The sequence below is a fragment of the Macadamia integrifolia genome, chromosome 6, assembly GCF_013358625.1.
Source record: "Macadamia integrifolia cultivar HAES 741 chromosome 6, SCU_Mint_v3, whole genome shotgun sequence".
In the NCBI taxonomy this organism is placed as follows: domain Eukaryota; kingdom Viridiplantae; phylum Streptophyta; class Magnoliopsida; order Proteales; family Proteaceae; genus Macadamia; species Macadamia integrifolia.
The window spans coordinates 16,467,581-16,485,864 of record NC_056562.1 but is presented as its reverse complement, the minus strand read 5'-3'; the positions used below and the strand labels follow the sequence as shown (position 1 = coordinate 16,485,864).

At 38.1% G+C, this 18,284-nt stretch overlaps 1 protein-coding gene across 1 annotated transcript; it reads right to left on the bottom strand.

The window, feature by feature from the left end:
* Nucleotides 1–601: 601 nt before the first annotated feature.
* LOC122080625 (protein SAMBA) lies at nucleotides 602–15,349 on the bottom strand. Its single transcript, XM_042647419.1, has 3 exons — nucleotides 14,976–15,349; nucleotides 14,733–14,843; nucleotides 602–822 (listed from the first exon to the last, which is right to left on the bottom strand). Exons 1-3 carry the CDS (start codon nucleotides 15,148–15,150, stop codon nucleotides 761–763), a joined length of 348 nt encoding a protein of 115 aa, XP_042503353.1. The 5' UTR covers nucleotides 15,151–15,349; the 3' UTR covers nucleotides 602–760.
* Between the last annotated feature and the right edge of the window lie 2,935 nt (nucleotides 15,350–18,284).

Below are 18,284 nucleotides of genomic sequence, written 5' to 3'. Positions count from 1 at the left end.
ACGAGGAAGTCCTATGTTTGGACCTTGGGTACGCCAAACTGTAGTTTTCTGGCTTCTTTCCTTCTCCCATCCCATGGGAGAGAGATAGCTATGCGTCGGTATAAGATAAGCTAGCGGACAGCACCAATGGGAGTGCCGGATGAGATATCATATAGGAGGGATAGGGGATCATTTCAAAAGAGCGACGAGAGACACAATGGGTAATAGCTTAGAGTATACCAGCAGCATACCCAACCCTTATATTATTACTAAATTTTTGTTTCTGCTGGTCTACCCAGCAATGTTACTCAAACATAATAATGAATTATTATTAAAACTTGTAATTACTCTATTATCAATTTATCATATGCAATTACTGATAATATTTCTAATCTATTGGTACTAAAATTATCTTTCTTGAATCCATATAATTGTCCCTATATTAAAGACCAAGCTCATCTAAAAGAGAAGAGGCTCTGTAGCCTTCAGAAGTGCAGCTCACTCATGGATACTAAATAGGAGCATTTAACCGGTGAGATGGCCCTGTTATAGCCCCAAAAAAATAAGTTTCTATCCATGGGTTGTTATTATCAAAAGGGGAAAAACTAGATGCTAATCTTGATTGAAAACAAAGAGTCCAGTATCCATCTATTGATAATTAATAGGTGCAGAAGTACGTCAATAGCACCAAGAAGAACGGATTTTCATTTACAGACATGGCAAAGGATACAAAATAAAATGCACATACAAGCACTCACACTTAAAACATTTTAAAAACTGATCATTTTGGATGAGCCAAATTCCACTGCTTTGCAGCTTCTGTCTGCTTATGTAGAAACCCACCTGAAAGACCCTCAGAAGTAGAAAAAAAGAATAAATACACCGAAAAGAATTGTACCCCAAAAAAAAGACTGATATAAAACAGGCAAAGATATAGCATTTAAGATACGAAGTGGGGTTCCTCCAATGCTAGTCACCAAAATGGCTTTTGTGCTGGTGCTATATCTGCCATGTGGCATTTTGGTCGGCAAATTAAACTTTATGGACATGTTGTCCACATCAGCCTGCACACTTTTTTCTAAGCTTCACCTAATCAAATTTCACCATGTGCAAAGCCAAGGGTTGAAATGGACCATTTGAATACAAGGGGGGAGTCCAATACTTGGTATCCCCTATGATAGAAATAGGCTGCTAAATTTGACAAGTGGATAACACCGAGGATACCATTTATCCAATGGTTAGAATGACCAGATTGAGGTGCAGCAGGTGCAAACAACAAAAACTAGTAGAGGAAACATTTTTCCTTTAAGACAATAAAATTAAAAATAACAAAAAGAAGGATTAAAAAAAAGAAAAAGAAAAAAAAAAAAGAGCAACAACAGCAGCATCAAGATTATGATAATGATTACGATAACAGAACATTTTAAAACCATAAGCCACTAAAAATTTTCTGGTTGTGCTGCAATAATGTGCTTCCTTGTATCATATAAGAATGAATTTATGAAATACTTGAACTGCATCTGTGGGGAAAAATAAAACTAAAATAGGGAAAATGATAACAGTTGCTCATTTAAAGGTTATATAGATCCCAACATGATTCAAAGTTCCAAAATGACCAACAGTTGCCCATTTCCTTAACCCACCTTAGCAGGACCTATCCTGCTTCTACCCCCTGTACACTTCATCTGCACTTAATATTGACTCCAAGAGGGGGCGGACACCACAGGCAGAAATCTCAAAATACAGTTAATAAAACTCAGGTTCAAGTACTCATCACATAAACAAAGCACTAACCCCATATCTGATACATTAAATTACAGGAATTAGGGCCTGAAAGTCAGATTTCAAGAACACAATTGAACAACCTTGGATGGCCTTAGCCATCAAGTGGAGCTTCCAGAAGGGAGAATATAATCCGGAAATCTCAGACTGATCTGATCACTAGATGCTGAGACATTAGATTCTTCAATCTAGCTTTCAGATTAGAAACTTACCAAATAACCCAAACCCAATGTCAGATTAACCTCAAACCGTAATCAAGTGGCACTTCTAGATCCCTGAATTGATCTTCAAAATATCAGCAGCAGTTAATTCTCAATTAGGGAGATTGAATGGATTAGGGTTTCAGCAATAAAACCCCTATCAAGCCAAATAGCGAAGATGTTGTGGTTCTGTCGATCAACACTGTAGCAGCAGGATCTCAGCCAGTTAAATAACCGATTGATTGTGACCTCAGGAGCAGCAGAGAAGTAGATTACCTTGATCAATTATAGGTTGCAGCAGATCACTAAACACACAAATTGATTAGAAAGTAGATGAAGATAGAAGGTAGAAAAATATGGATAAATACAATTGAGCCTCTCACTCGGTCCCTTGGGCGCCTCACCCCTCACAGGTATAGGTATCTCACAGCCATCGATCAAAACTGACCAATCGTGGGCTGTGTTCAGCCTTGTGCTTTATTTATAGAATCAATTGCAACCTAATTGATTGAACTAGAATCTTCCCATTAAAAAGCTAGGAAACAAGATAAAGAAAGTAATTAACTAAATCATGGTTGGGACAAACCCCCAACTCGTGACTCAATCTCAACATGGTATTAGAGATGTAACCAGTAGCCATTTTGAGAGTCGTTCCAAGGTCTTTTGCTACTGACTAGGTTTTCCTTGGACATTATTTGTACGAAGAACATACCTGCTACTGCTGCTTCTTTGCTGTTATCAGAGGAGATTATTGGCTAATATCAGCAGTCGATTATCGCTGCTGCTGTGTGCTTTGATTGCTGCCGGAAGATTTCTACTGGTTATGCTATTACTGCTGGGTACAGTTGCAATCCCTATCCTCTTGTAAATCCTTGTTAGCTGGGTGTCCTTTATCGTTTAACCCTGAGGTATGGGTCAAAGGAAACAACAGCAGAAAGAACTGATGGACAAACACATTGACTCCATCAGAACTCAGAAAATCAGCAGGTCGAAGAGGAAAAACTCATCTTTAAAGCCATCGACTCTTCGATCAGCAAATCAGTAGTAGCACAATTGATACCAAGCAGATCGAGGCTTGGACAGAACAGTTAGAAATAGTAGAAATCAGATGTAGCAATAGGTATGATCTTCATGGAAACCCTAGTTCTTCTTCTTATAAGAACTAGGGTTTCATTAGTGGCAAGAGATCTTGGAAAGACTCTCAAAATGGCTACTGGTTACAGCTCTGATACCCTGTAACAAACCAGGATCTGTAACCAGTAACCGTAATAGAAGAGAAAGTCATCCATCATGAACATGCATTCCCAATAAACTTGGTGAGGATGAGTTCACACTTCTTCTCATCCGGAAGAGATTTATAAGAAAAAATTCTCTCCACTTTGGTAAGCCAGTCAAGGAAATATTCAAGTCTCTTTTCACCACTGAACTCTGGAACCTCAACTTTGATGCCATAATCTCTGTCAGAAAACTGCCAAGTAACATCTTGGGGTATAACAGGATAACGTAGCATTTGGTGAGGTGTATCTTTAATCCGTAGGGAATTAAACTGAGGAGGTGGCTCAGATGGTCCTTCATCAACTCGCGTTTCAGACCTTTACATAAAGGTGAGAATCTTAATGAGAGCACTTTGAGTCTTGTCTATGAACTTGTCATATTTTGCCTCATTCTTCTCAATCCTGGCATTAGTTTTAGGTTGGTTTTCAAGTACCTCACGATACAATTTGTGCAACTCAGCATTGGTGATGTGACCTGTCCTGGTTAAAGAAGCGGAGGAAATTTGATCATCTGATACCACTTGATGTGGATCCGGGTTCCAAAGGCTGAAATTGGATCGCTTAGAGGCCACTTAACTAATAAATAACACAATTTGTAACCAAATATCAAAGAGAATGGCAGATCTGTAAATAACTTGAAGTCTCTAATAAGGGTGGCAAACTGGTAAATAGTTGATAACTTTAACATAAGAAGAAATCTCAAAGGGAAGCAACATACAAGATAGGGAGGGGTAGACTTGGAACTAAGAAATAAAATAGGTTAATTGAGAATAATAGAAGAAGATAAGGGGTAATTCTGGGATTTGATAATGTAAGGATATAAAACCTACTTTATGAGGTTTTCTTTAACCTTAGATCACGATGGAACTCAAAACCAGCGGCAGCCAGTCATCTTCAACTTGACCCAGCTCTTCAAGCAAGGTCCGGATCACATGCAGGTTCGATACATCTCCAGCGCTGTCGGTTCCATCCCTCACAGATGCCAAACAAAGAACTTAGACTAAATATCCCAATTCTGAGATTTCTCCAGGCAATAAATAGAGACCAGATCTGCAATCGATTGATTCACACAACAGGAACAAAGCTTTGGGGTTAATAATATAGGATTTGAGTCGCCTCCAAGGCAGCTCCCTTCGACCCAAACCTCTGATTCAATTGGTCACAGAACAGGGGTCAGCAAGCTCCCTTTAGATGTTGGTTTTACTGCCCAGCAGAGAAGGGAAAACAGTAACCAACGAAAATAAAAGGGTAATAAAAGTGGGTGATAAGAAGTAGGGATGATTGGAAGGAGAAGAGATGGAAGAGAATATTAGAAGAGGGGAAGAAGGAAATCATCCATGGCAGCCATGGTTCATACCCAAAATTATCAAGTTCTGATTCTCCAAAATCTGACTTCTTCATTGGGTATACATCAATACAAAGGCAAGCAACAATGTAAAAATGGAAACTAACCTAGATAGAAACTGAATTAAAATCTCATTCAAATAAAAATCTACCAAACTAATTCTAAGTCTAAAAAGGAAAGTAAATAAGGAAACCAAATCAAAGATATCCCTTCTAAACCCATTGCCCAAGTGCATCAGAAAGAGAAGAAAGAGAGAGATTGAGGGAAAAGAAGAGAAGAGGGTAAGACCATTGTTAGTTAAAACGGGAACGGCAAAAAAACAGAAACATACGGTACGGGTTTTAAACAGATAAAAACGATGAACGGTACAGTCAAAAAAAGGGTCAAAAAAATAGGGAACGACAAACAGATGAAAACGAACGGTACGAGTATTAAACGTGTAGTTTTCAAAAAAACGAAACCAAAAAAACGGTAGTATACTCATGCAATTTGAAAGATTATTACCTGTATATATGCATCTAATATTCCAAAAGCTCTAGGAGTCCCAAGATAAAATAGCCCAATGGGCTACAAGAAAATGAGATGTTGTTAGCTTTAGCTTCTCTTTACTCATTGGGCTATAAGAAGATGAGATTTTTTTCCTATAAATAGTATGGAAGTTAAAAATCAAAAACCAAGTACCATATTGTCTTCACTCTTCACTTTTTACTAATAGTTTTTTTTTTTAATTATTATTTTTTTATAAAATTCCTATTTTACCCTTAAAAAATGGATACACGTTTAAAACGGCCGTTTAAAACGGATTCTATTGCCGTTTCCGTTTTTTTCCGTATTGTATGGAAGCATACGGCAAAACGCGTTTTAAACGGCAAAAAAACGTGAACGCGTTTTAAACGCGTTTTAATTAACAGTGGGTAAGACTGCCATGAAGAGGGCAGCCGATTATGTTACCCAGCCCCCTTACCATCAATATATATAAGACAAGGAGTTACAACCTAATAAGGTAATTAATACCTTGTATAGCAAGAGAATAGAATAAGGAAACCTATTGTAATTATGAAATAGAAATCTAGCCTAACTAGGAAACAAGATAAAGAAAGTAATTAACTAAATCACAGTTGGGACAAACCCCCAACTCGTGACTCAAGCTCAACAAAACCAAACCAAAATGTTGTCCTATTCCTAATTGAATCAGCAATCTCAAGTGACAAAGGCCTCCCTCAATTACAGCTGTTCGATCTCTATTTTAGAGTTGGCTCGATATCTTCTTTGGACAGAATCGATTGGGTGAAATGTGGTCCAAATCATGGACCAGGTACTAGGTACATGGCGAAACTGATGTGATTTAAACAACCCATAGTATGTATGGGCCAGGTTTCGGCCTATCTTGCAGTCCCAATAGATTGACCAAATCTACATCAATTCCCCCACCCCACCCCCACCTAGAAAGTACATTCGAACAACCACCTTGGTGTGATATGAGAGTCAAGCTGCAGCGCATAGTAAAATTCTGGTGGTTCTTTGAAAAAAAGAATGTAGTCTAGATGGTGAGGTGCTCTCTCATCAAAGTACTTTGGGGGGGAATAACAAATCCAACGTGCTCGACATTGAAATCATCAATCATGTCCATGGGGTCGTCTACTATTGTATCTTCGACCTCTTCTACTTCAAACTTAAGCTCTTTAATTTTTTCGTTCTCATACTCAGTCTCCTCAAACGTTGGTTCCACACATAGGACATGTATGCCAATAACATATATCTCATCTATGCATTCTCATTGTCATCATCGCCATTCTTCCCATCATCATCCACATTGTCAAATCCCATTGGTTCACATGATTGAAGTTTTGGGTTGGATTCAAGTGCCACAATGACAGAGTTGGTGTTTTGACGGTGTGGGCAGAATTTGGCAAAGTGTCCATAGCCCTTACAATGGTAGCACTTGATATATCATCACTAGTCATAGGTATCTTACTCTTATCCGCTATAACATGTGAAACTCAGGTAGGAACACTTGGCTTGCTTGCTGAGAAATTTAGTTTAGCCTCTCTGGACTACGAAGTGGAACGCCAAGTGATTTTAATCAAATCATCAACTTCAAGGGCCTTCTCAAAGAAGTTGTTCAAGCTGAGAATGTGAGTCACACCCATTTTATCACGAATATCAGCTCGTAACCCCAATTTGAAGCGAGATAGTAGCTAGTCGTCCTATTCATCTACAACCATACACCAGAGAAGATCATCAAATTTGTCTACGTACTCCTCCATTGATATTGGCCCTTGACAAAGGGTACTGAGTTGGTCATGAAGCCTTCATCCAAAGTTTGAGGGGCCAGCTTCATCTTTCGCTCCTCCGTTACTTTGAACCAGACAAAATAATCATCAAAAGCACACAACCAATCATAGAATAATTGTAGGTCATGTTTCCCATTTTACTCCAACTCTAGCTTCACCTTATGCTTTTCATCAGGACACCTTTGGTTCATGTCACAACCATATGGCACTGTAATGCAGTCATCTTGGTAGGTTGTATTATTGATGGTCTCGTGTGTTGGTGGTGTAAGGGTTCTCTGTGGGAGCCTTCTTGGTACCGATGTGGTCTAGGATGTAGCTGGTGCAGGATGATGTTCACCCCTGTGATCCTTTGGGGTGGGTTGTTAGCACCACAATGTGTTTCCACCTTGACATCTTGTGACACACGTCCAACCATGTATTCAATTGTTGCTCCATAGATTTCACTGTTTCCAAAAAAATCCTGACCATTTCAAACAATTGTTGCATTGACAGTTGTTCTCCTGTAGGGCAGTTAATGTAGAACTAGATTTGAAAACTCAAACTAGACCCAAACTGCAGGAACTTTCAAACCAAAGAACAACCATAAACCAGCCCCAACATCATAGCAGAAAATCAGAATAGTATATAACAGTCCAGCAGGCTATCGAGTTCAATAGGGAAGCTATCAACTCAATCGATTTCAACAATTCAGCAGTTTTGTGACTGAATAATAACCAGTGGATTAGGGACATAAATCACCCACTAATGATACTAAAATAATGGAGAATCAAATTAGTAACTAATCAGCAATAATCGGGACAAGATCCAAAATTCTGGGCAGCAAAAATAAGCCAAACACAATTGGCCAGAATAGGGAGAAACTTCATAACTCACAATCCCCTGGTCTGATTGGTCCCAAATTAAGGTTGAGCCTCCCTCTTAATAAACCCAACAATCGATCAAAAGGGGAGGGCCATCGGCTGGTTGGATCTTCCAAAAAAAAGTAGGGGTTGTAGGAAGAATCTGGAAATTTCCAGAACCAGAACTCAGCAGCAGTAAGATCTCTTACCTGATATGAATAGCCTTGCAAATAACCTTGAAAACAAGAACTTGAAGAAGAAGAAGAAAACACTTGCAGTAGATCCCCCCGAGCTTCCCACCACAAGGAGTCGAATGGATCAAACATCATTCCCTTCCACTGTGATCAAACACACAGCAGTCCCAACAGAGACATAGCAACAAGCTTCTTTTCATTCATAAATCGTGGGGCTTAATGGGAACCCTTCTCCTTTATTTATAATAATGATTGGGGGGGGGGTGATTACAATTTAGTAACCTTAAAGTTACTAAAAAACTGAAATAAAGATTACTAACGTTTAGTTACTAAATCTGGAAAAAGTAAACTAGGAAATAAAACAATTGGAATTAGAAACTAACTTATGACTGAAAATTAGAAACTAACTAGGTACTGAAATTAGAAACTAAATATCCCCATCTAAAAAGGAAACTAATGAAAAAGGAAACGAAATCAGTGAATCCCGTATGCAACCTTAGAACCACTAGTTTAGGCCCATAAAAGTGGCCTATTACATTCAAAACACATGGGATCAAAGGCCCAACATGTATGAAACCCAACCCTAGGCTTATTTCTAATAAAACCAGCCTATTTTGGTGATTAATCTGCATCAGCAATACTTGAGCCATGGCCTCTGATGCCAAATCAATGTAAGGTTGGGTCACAGATGACCTAACACTAGGCAGGGATCTCAAAATACAGTTAATAAAACTCAGATTCAAGTACTCATCACATACACAAAACACTAACCACAAATCTGATATATTGAATTACAGGAATTAGGGCTTGAAAGTCAGATTTCAAGAACACAATTGAACAACCTTGGATGGCCTTCAAATAGCCATCAAGTGGAGCTTCTAGAAGGGAGAATATAATCTGAAAAATTCAGATGGATCTGATCACTAGATGCTGAGACATTAGATTCTTGAATCTAGGGTTTCAGATTAGAGACAACCTAAAATAATCCAAATCCAATGTCAAATTAACCTCAAACTGTAATCGAGTGGCACTTCTAGATCCCTGAATTGATCTCGAAAATATCAGCAGCAGTTAATGCCCAGGTGGGGAGATTGAATGGATTAGGGTTTTAGCAATAAAACCCATATCAAACCAAATTGCATGAAGCTGTCGTGGTTCTGTAGATCAACACTGTAGCAGCAAGATCTCAGCCAGTTAATCACCAATTGATTGTGACCTCAGGAGCAGCAGATTACCTTGATTGATTATAGGTTGTAGCAGATCACCAAACACGCAAATAAGAAGATAGTAGGTAGAAGAAGATGGATAAATAGGATTGAGCTTCTCCCTCTCTATTCCACCCCTCAACTCAACTTTAGAAGAAGATGAATAAATAGGATTGAGTCTCTCTTGCTCGTGGTTATAGATAATTATTTGACATTGATTAGGAATAGGTATTTGTCCAGAAATCCATTTCTCAGAAGATAATACTAACAAGGGATGTACTGGCACTGTTTTTCTAATTTTGGTGGTTTAACAGAAACTCATTATGAAACTTTTAGCGAATTTTTGGAATGAGTCCAGCTCCAGGTGGGGTCTAATAGCAGCATGAGCTTTTGGAAGGATATTTGGTGTGTTGTGATCATTAAAATGTGATATTCTCAATACTCTTCCAATAACCGCATAACATTGCTATGAAGAGTTATGTAGTCCGTTGTGAGGAAACCTGAGGAAAGAAATGGCCCTAGTGATATTAAAATTTCTTCGTTGGTCAGCGTCTTTCCAATATGGGAAGTGTTATAGTTCAGGAGGATAAGACGGATCATAGGACTTGAAGCCATGACCTGCAAGGAATCCTTTTTATCTCAATTATCACTCCTCTTATTTTGTTTTTGTTTTTTGTTTTTTTTGTTTTTTTATTATACAGCATAAGCAATTTATCCTCTTCTTGAACTAAATAGTGGATTTGAATATTAAAGTATTTAAAGGAAGGAGCAGGATTATTTGAAGAATGTTGGGTCAGTGACGTGCCAAACCTTATGGAAGAAAGGAGCAGCCTTTTTTATTTTTTTTTAAAGATGAACACCGTTCTAAGAATGAGGTATCATAAAAATGTTTGACCAAGGTTTAAGTAATCGAATTGGGCATGGGATCGACCTCGACTGATTCCAATCCAAATCAGATAGGAAGCAGACGGGATCAGCCAAAACAATGGAACTAGAATTGAAAAGAAGAAAATATTTCCCAAAATTTGTTCAATAAACTTGGGGATCATGCTATAGGAGGTAAGTTTCATTGATTTTCTGCTATTTTAATAGCTAAAAGAAGAAAAAAATGGCAAAAAATTAAGATCAAACATGAAAAATAGGGGATTCAAAAAAGGGTTGCAGAAATCGGTTGGAATCGGAATCAGGATCAGGCTAGGCCGATTCTGATTCATATCAGGTATTCGCCTAATTCGATTTTGCTTACTTAAACCATGTGTTTGACACATTGTCTTCTGGTCCTGTATTTTGAAGGACTTTCAAGATATCTACAATTTGGATTTTGAGGCTCCCATTAGTAACAGAGAATTATATCTAAGTTTGTTGCTACCGTCTCTTTCTTTCATTACCTTGTCTTTTTCTTTTTGGTGTGGGGGGTAACAGTGTTCCTCTGCATGTTGATCTCCAAAGGCCTCTAGGAGCAGACCTTCTTTTTAGTAAATTCCATTACTTCTTATAACCCAAATAAATAAGGAAATAAAGACATCAATTGATCAAATTCATTATCACCAATTTTATCACAAAATTAATACGTCGAAGACAAAACCAAAAAAAAAAACAACAAAAGTGGTTCTCCGTTTGTCTGAGAGTGTGGCCTACACCAACGCTCCCTATGTCTATCTCTCTCCTCCCCCAAACAAAGGATAGAGATGTCTTTTTACATGGGGAGGAAAGAGATGGACACATGGGAGCCCTGGCATAGGCGAAGTTCACGGATAGAGTTCTTTTTCACCAAAAAAAAAAAAAAGAATTTACTTTAGAGGTGCTATGATTCTTTTTTTTTTGGGGGGGTGGGGTGGGTGGGTGGGTGGTTGGGGGAAGACTCCAATCGTTGTTCAAAAATCTATGTTTCCTCTGAACTTTGCTGAGTTAACCACATTTTTTTTAGGCATATGGGATTTCAGCGAATAGTATATCATTCTTTCTAGAGATGATATAAATGTCTAATATATCAACAACAAGTCAAGTTCTAACCAATCTACTAAATCATCAATAGCTAGAAGTAAGTTCCAAAAGAACTTTGACAAGTTACGTAGGAGATACCCTACCTTTCTGAATAGCTAGGTTATTGAGAGGTGGAGAGGTGGAGAGGTGGAGAGGTGGAGAGGTGGAGAGGTGGAGAGGCAGACCAAGAATACAAGAAAAGGAAATCAAGCTAGGGCGAGGCATCAGAAAAGATGATGAGCTCCCTCATAGCTTCATCAAATTTGTGTTTTAAACATGGCATAATTTTGAAAACCAATTGAACCGGTCCAAACCCTATTTGGAATCACTGTGGGCCCATATGAGTAAGAGAACTCCCAAATCAAAGAGGCCTAATGGAAAAAAGTAAGAAACCGAAGTTTATAAGGATGGTGGAAGAATTGTAAATAAAGGGAAATCTTAAAGGATAACTTAGCAGTAAGATATGGGGAGGGATACAGTAGGGATATGATTTATTGTAAAAGGATAGTCTTTGAATAAGACAAAAATAAAGGGTAGGGAGTACTAAAGGAGAGAGGGAGGGAGGGAGGGAGTGAGGGATAGTTTTGAAACAAGTGACAAACTAAATATATCAAATTAAGGGGGGGGTTGTCTCCAACCTCCAACCAAAGCAAGGAGATGGAAGAACCAGTGTGATGCAGGGGACTTTAAAAGCTACACCCACAGGAGAGGCAAACAGGCCTTAAAGAGGCCTTTTGATCTGTTTTCTCAAACAGGCCATAGTGGGCCCTTTTAGAACAATGGTGGCTGGGCCAGCCACCATTGAGACTAATTATTAGCCACTTATTTTCTTGCGTTTAATTTCTAATTGGTTTTATTTTAAATTTCAGTTGGTATAGCAGGATAGTTGGTTGATAGCTGTGAGTTGAGTTGGTACAATCAGCAAGGCATCGACATACCTTGTAGTTAGCTTGGCAGTTGGCACTTGGCAGTAGGGTGATACACTTGGCATCATCATCATGAGTTGGAAGTGGTGAAATGTGTTTGGCATGATGAGGAGGCAGGTGCAAGCCCTTGAATCATGAAGCGTGTTGCTGAAAGTGAAGGATGCAGTTATGTGAGGGAAACTGCAAGTTCGTGTTGAAGCGGCACCTTCATGGGTGTTTTGAGATCCTTCATTGAGAGTTTGTTGAAGCTTAAAACTAGAAGACTCAGAAGACTCTAGTCTTATGAGTATGCTTCACAATGCCTCAAGAATCTGGCTAATCTGAGTTTGGATGAGAGATCTGTGATCTTGAATGAAGATGTCGCACATAGTGCCCAGATTCTGTTTTCTACACCATATAGCCGCTTCGGGGATAATAGAACAGGCCTTAGGGAGCAAGGTCCTAGGGAATAAAGTCACCAAGGGCAGGGAAACTCAAGTGCCTAATTTCAGGCCAAATCCAATGAATACCAGGGAGATCGACCAATCCCTTCTCAGTCTGGTAAGATTGTTGGTAGCAAGGAAAGAAACTATAAAATAGAATAATAACATGAACGAAGAAAGTTGAAGAAGTATAATTTTGGAGGTGGAAGAGGGTTTAAGCAAAGAGTAATGAAGAAATCTGATCTGGAGTGGAAGAATATGATAGAGAAGAAGAACCAGGAAGAGAACAGAGAGGACACGATGGCCGGCAGGCCACACCACACCACAGTAACTCAAAACAACTTCATTCTCAATCAACCAACCTATCCAACGTACTACAAGCATATTTAAAAAAAAAAAAAAAAAAAAAAAAAAAAAGAAAAAAGAAAAAGAAATTCTGTCTAGTTAGGAAACTAACTTGACAAGGAAACTGAAAGAAGACCCCTTCGTATCTACTCCATCTAGAACTTTGGATAAAAAGATTACACGATAATTCAAAAAAAATATCTAATTATCCTACTAGACCCAAATCCCAATTCGAGCCCGGTTCTCAGTCGGGGATCTCAAACCGACCAGGTTTAAGAACAAAATTTATTTATAAAAAAAGGAAGTAGGATACTGAGAGGTGATCAGAAAAGAATAAAGTCGATAAAAAGATATAGATAACAGGTTTCTACTGGGGGAGGGGGGAGAAAAGCATATGAATAACAGGAAGTAAAGGACAAACAAAAAAATTACATGCCTGTTACTCTCTAAATGCAGTAAAACTCACGAAAATCTCTGCCTGACTCAATCAAGAACCAATGAAATTACAGAAACTTATAATGTATGTTAGGCCCGTACTTCGGAAGCAATTTCCACTATAATCTAAAACCATAGCCCTCGAGACATAACATAACCTTTCAAGAGTTTTAATCTTGACAAAGAACTTCATTCTATTCATGGACTGATCAGAACACTATCATACTAAGGCATTCTGACACTTCTAACAAAAATATTGACTGTAAGACGAAAAAATTGGACGGCATTTGGTTCATTTAATTTACAATTACCTGAACTGATCACAGTTAACCTTACATAGGCTCTAAGGCAGTTCTCAGAAATAAGATTTGGGATTGGTACAATGAAAAAAGACGTAGGCTGAGCTTATAAAGTGTTAAAAGGTGAGAAAGGGAGTTACCCGGTTAACAATGAACACAAGGCTAGAATGAAAATGGAGGTAAGCTCACTTGTAAACTGGAGGTGAATAATGGGAGGGAACAAAGATAACTGATAAAGAAAATATGACCCACCAAAAAAAAAAAAAAAAGGATCAAGAGCTTGAGTGCAATATGACTAAACTCAAATAGTTTCCAAGTATTGAATTTCCAAGATGTTCTCCATTGCATAGATGACATAGAAGTAACTAGTTTGGTACTATAGATGGATAACAACTTCAAAATAAAGGGCAAGTCAAACAATAAGCTGTCACAAATATCTTTTATTTCTGGTGTAGAAGGTTAGGGTAAGTGGCTTATCCTTCCCCAAAAGAAGATTACTGATATCTTCAGCTAGCCACCAAAGTGGCAGGCTGGGAGCTTAGATATTACCAATGTGAATAATCATGACTGGCTTAGATAAAGACGAGGTTTAAATTTTCAGATGATGACCCATAAACCTTTGAATTTCAATTTAGTCACCTTGAACAAAACCTTCTAGTGACTAAGGCTATCTATATGGTACCGAGCTCCAAACACATCCCAAGCCAGACAAGACAACTAGCAAAACTTTAAATTTGCATAACGGCCCATCGTAGTTGGGATGGTCATCAGTCATCACAAAACGAAGAGAAGCAGGGGTGAGTGTGAAACACACCCACAATTGGTGGCCTGAAGGCACCAACCTATCAGATGTAACGATTAAGGAGGATCCTAAGGGTAGGGTATTGAATGAAAAAAATTGGGTAAGAGACTTTCTACCATGGACCTAGTACACAAAATCAAAAGAAAGAGAAAAATTAAAGATGTCACCCAATAAAACTTAGTATCAGATAAGCGTCACAGCTCAGGTTAAATGGATTCGTCCAACTATAGTTTCTCTTTTCAATAAGAATTCCTCCAATTAGAGTTTATGAACGTCTCTTCGTGATTCATCAAACTAACATGAGGAAATTTCACAAGAACAGGAGCGGAGTCATCTTGATCATTCTTTACAAACAAGACATCTAGGATTTAAAGAACTATATTGAAATTTCCATAGCCAAAGACTCACCTGGTCTTGAAATGAGGTGGATTTGGGAGCGAGGTCCGGCAAACTTCCAGTTATCCTCATCTATGGACTTAACCTCCTTGTTAAGCGCAGACATTAAATCGTTTTTCAGAACTAAAAATCCAAAAAAAAAATAATAATAATAATGATAATAATAATAACAAAGGACCACACAAAGTAACAATAATAAGAAGAAAAAAAAAACCCTAAAATAAGTGAGACAGAGGGGTCAAAGGAGAAACAAACCAAGGAGTGCTTCTTCCTTGCGATCTTGAGCAGAGATGAGATCGGTAGGGAAATGGAAGGATGAGTTATCGTCGGAAGCCAATGCAGCATTGCTGCTGCTTCCACCCTGTCCACCTCCACCTCCGGCGCTGGTGGCTGCAGATACCGAAGAATGAGCTGGTGATGAATTGCTCATCGTCCACGATCACGGGAAGTTAAACCCAAATTTGAATCTGCGCAATGGCGAAGATTTTCCCGGTAACTAGAGGAAGTAGGGGAGTAGGAAGCAGAGAAGAATTGGCTGGCAGATAAGACATGGAAGCATGTTTAGCAGGCGTTCAAAGTGACACTTCAAACCGTTAGGCTGGGCTTGTCCATAATCTTAGATGATGCGGTGATCACTGTTGACATGGGATCGGATTCCTATCCATAGAGCCCGGATTGGATCATATAATGATCTCACAGCTGAGGAGACCTCGAGATGTGTGCCCAAATTTTTCCAACCATGAAATTACTCTATGGTCCATCGGCCATGCGGAGACGTTGGACACAAATACAGAATCTTTTTTTTTTTTTTTGACAAAGAGAGAGTATAAAATCCAATCTTACAATTTAGATAAACCTATGAATATGGTACCCTTTTTTTTTTTGTGTCGACAATATGGTACGTTTGGATGTCAAGAAATATATAAGAAATGGTTAATTGATTAATCTGTCTTTATCTCTTTTAAAATTTTTTTTTTAATTTTTTCTTTTCTTGGTATCCAAACATAGTCACAATTTTGAGAAATATTTTAAGAGATTTGATATGATTTTATTTTAACTTTATTAGTGATTTTTTTTTTCTTGGCATCCAAACATAGTCACAATTTCTAGAAATATTTTAGAAGATCATAAATTGAAATTAGGGTGTTTGGTATGATTTTATTTTAACTTTATTTATGAGAAATTAAAATCAATTTCATCTTAAATAATGAAATAACTGAAAAGCTATTTCACTTATGGGAAAAAGACTCCTACCCAATGGTGCACCCCTCTGCCTAGACACAAGGGGTGGTGAAAAGACCACCCTCCCCTTGGTTGGATGACTATACATCTCCCCTAATTGGTTCCATTGGCGTAGCGACCATGCAACATGGTAGCATTCTCTAGCCCTTCACTTATTTAACTAAAATAACTTCTTTTTGGGTAAACTTTAACTAACTCTTTGGTATCTTTTTTCTTTTTTATTTTTATGTATTTAACAAAAGCCATTAATGAAAACCATTTTAATCGAAACATAAAAATGGTGTAGTAACTACTTGATAAAAATGTGTTTTTGTAAGGAATCTAGTTTGGTACCTCTCTATATGCAAAATGGTTCTTTGAAGAAATGGGTGAAGATATTCCTTTCACCCATATGTTTTATAACTATCGTTCTCCAATTTGGACTGAAGAAGAGGGGGCAAGGGGTTTGGATTTTTAATTACAAATCAAATGACTACTTAACCCCTCCATATTGGGACTTTAAGTACGTGCTCATTAAAGTTCTGCATAAAAATAACTGAAAATCAATTTTCGCCAAAATACATAAATGACTCTTGATCTCCTTTTAGTTTTTGTGTTTCATCAAATATATATTTTTTTAAATAGAAACAAGCTCCATAAATAACACCAAATGTATCTAAAACCATTTTTGTGAACAAAAATAAAAATGAAAAATAATACAGGGGCCTAAAATAATTTCAAACATATTTCTCGTTGTATTGTTGAATGAACACATGTTTGTAACACCCCCTCTCAATGTATGCGTGTTAGACAAAAGTCTCTCTCTCTCTCTCTCTCTCTCTCTCTGTGCGCGCGCGTGCACATGTGTTGTGTATTTGGTTTGGGTTGGGAGAACCAGAAGCGAAGCGGATGAAACTCTTGAAACAACAACCTATCATAATATGGCCAACCACAGTGATTCAAGTTGAAGATCCATGGAAGATGTTTGATAGTATGTGCCAAAGAGATTTGGATTCTTGGTTAGGTAAGGAAAAAGAAGAGAATGTTATCAATGTGTTGAGCAGCACATTACTTATTGAAATTGATGGCAACACAAGTGCAATTGATGGTTCAATCACTGGTTCATTGATTCTACAAATTGATGGTTCAATTGGGTTCCAATCTTCAACCAAATCTGATTATGGTTTAGTCATTGTACTGGTTCATCAAAATATGGTTCAAGATGAATGAAGGTTAAATGGGAAATGGTTTGGTTCAAGGACAATTCTAGTTTAATGTCAATTTTGGTTCCTGGGGGATCATAGATATATAGTTATGTGATTGGTTCAGATGTATATGGTTTAGTGGCTGGTTCACTCAAATACTAAATTAATGGTTCAATTATATGGAAGCTAATTGGTTCGGACAAATCCTCAAGCAGCAGGCTAAAGTTTGAATTGGGCACCTTATGGTTAAAAATGTCCAGCTGTCTTCGTAGTGGATCATGAAGTCAGCTTGGGCTGCAATCAACAATGTAAGTTGTAATGGAGCTCCCACGTATGCAGCAGATATGGTTCAGCCAACATGGGACATTGATACTGTACATCTGAGATCCATTATGATTCTATGCAGCCCAACAAATAGAACATAAGGAAACTGTTTCATCGAGATACCTAGAACAAAAAGAATATTCCATGTTATCTTAGTGTGTGGAGATCATGTGAGAGTCCAATTTGAAGAAACTATTAGAATTCTGATGCCAGTTGTTGCAACGGGAATGACTAGGATCGATATTTGTGGTTTTAGTGAGCAAGAGAAAATGATAGTAAAAAAAAGCAAACAGAAAGCACATACAAATAAGATAAAGTTTTATGTGGTTCGGCTTTTGACCTACGTTCACGGCCGAAGACGAGAACACAAATTCACTATGATGTGAACAACTTACATATGGTGATAACACACTCTCTCAATACCCAAAACCCAAATACACTCATTGCTCACTACAAAATATCTGTCTCCCTGAATTTCTACTCATAGGAACAACCAATATCAGAAACAAGAAATACTACAAATGAGTACAAGGGGTTATCCTTTCTCTTCTTGTTTTCCTGAACCCATTCTGTTCGGATGCCTCAAAGAGCCTCTAACTCCCTCTATTTATAAGAGAGGAGAAGGAACTATAAATCATGTTTTAAGTTCGTGGCCGATGTTGTAGCCGCCTCGACCTCCTCTTCTTCAACATGGTAGGTGGAGGGCAGTGCCGGCCATGGCCGGTGCCACCCCCGCTTCTTCTTTCTTTCTTCTTCTCCATTCTTGCATATAAGGGAATAGGGAAGTTTTTGTTTCATAGTAGTGTTTTTTTTT

Coding starts and splice junctions, on each gene's coding strand:
- LOC122080625 (XM_042647419.1), bottom strand. CDS start 15,150: ATGAGCAATTCATCACCAGCTCATTCTTCGGTATCTGCAGCCACCAGC. Junction 14,844..14,975: donor CAAGGAAGAAGCACTCCTTG/GTTTGTTTCTCC, acceptor TTGGATTTTTAG/TTCTGAAAAACGATTTAATG. Junction 823..14,732: donor CCACCTCATTTCAAGACCAG/GTGAGTCTTTGG, acceptor AGGGTCTTTCAG/GTGGGTTTCTACATAAGCAG.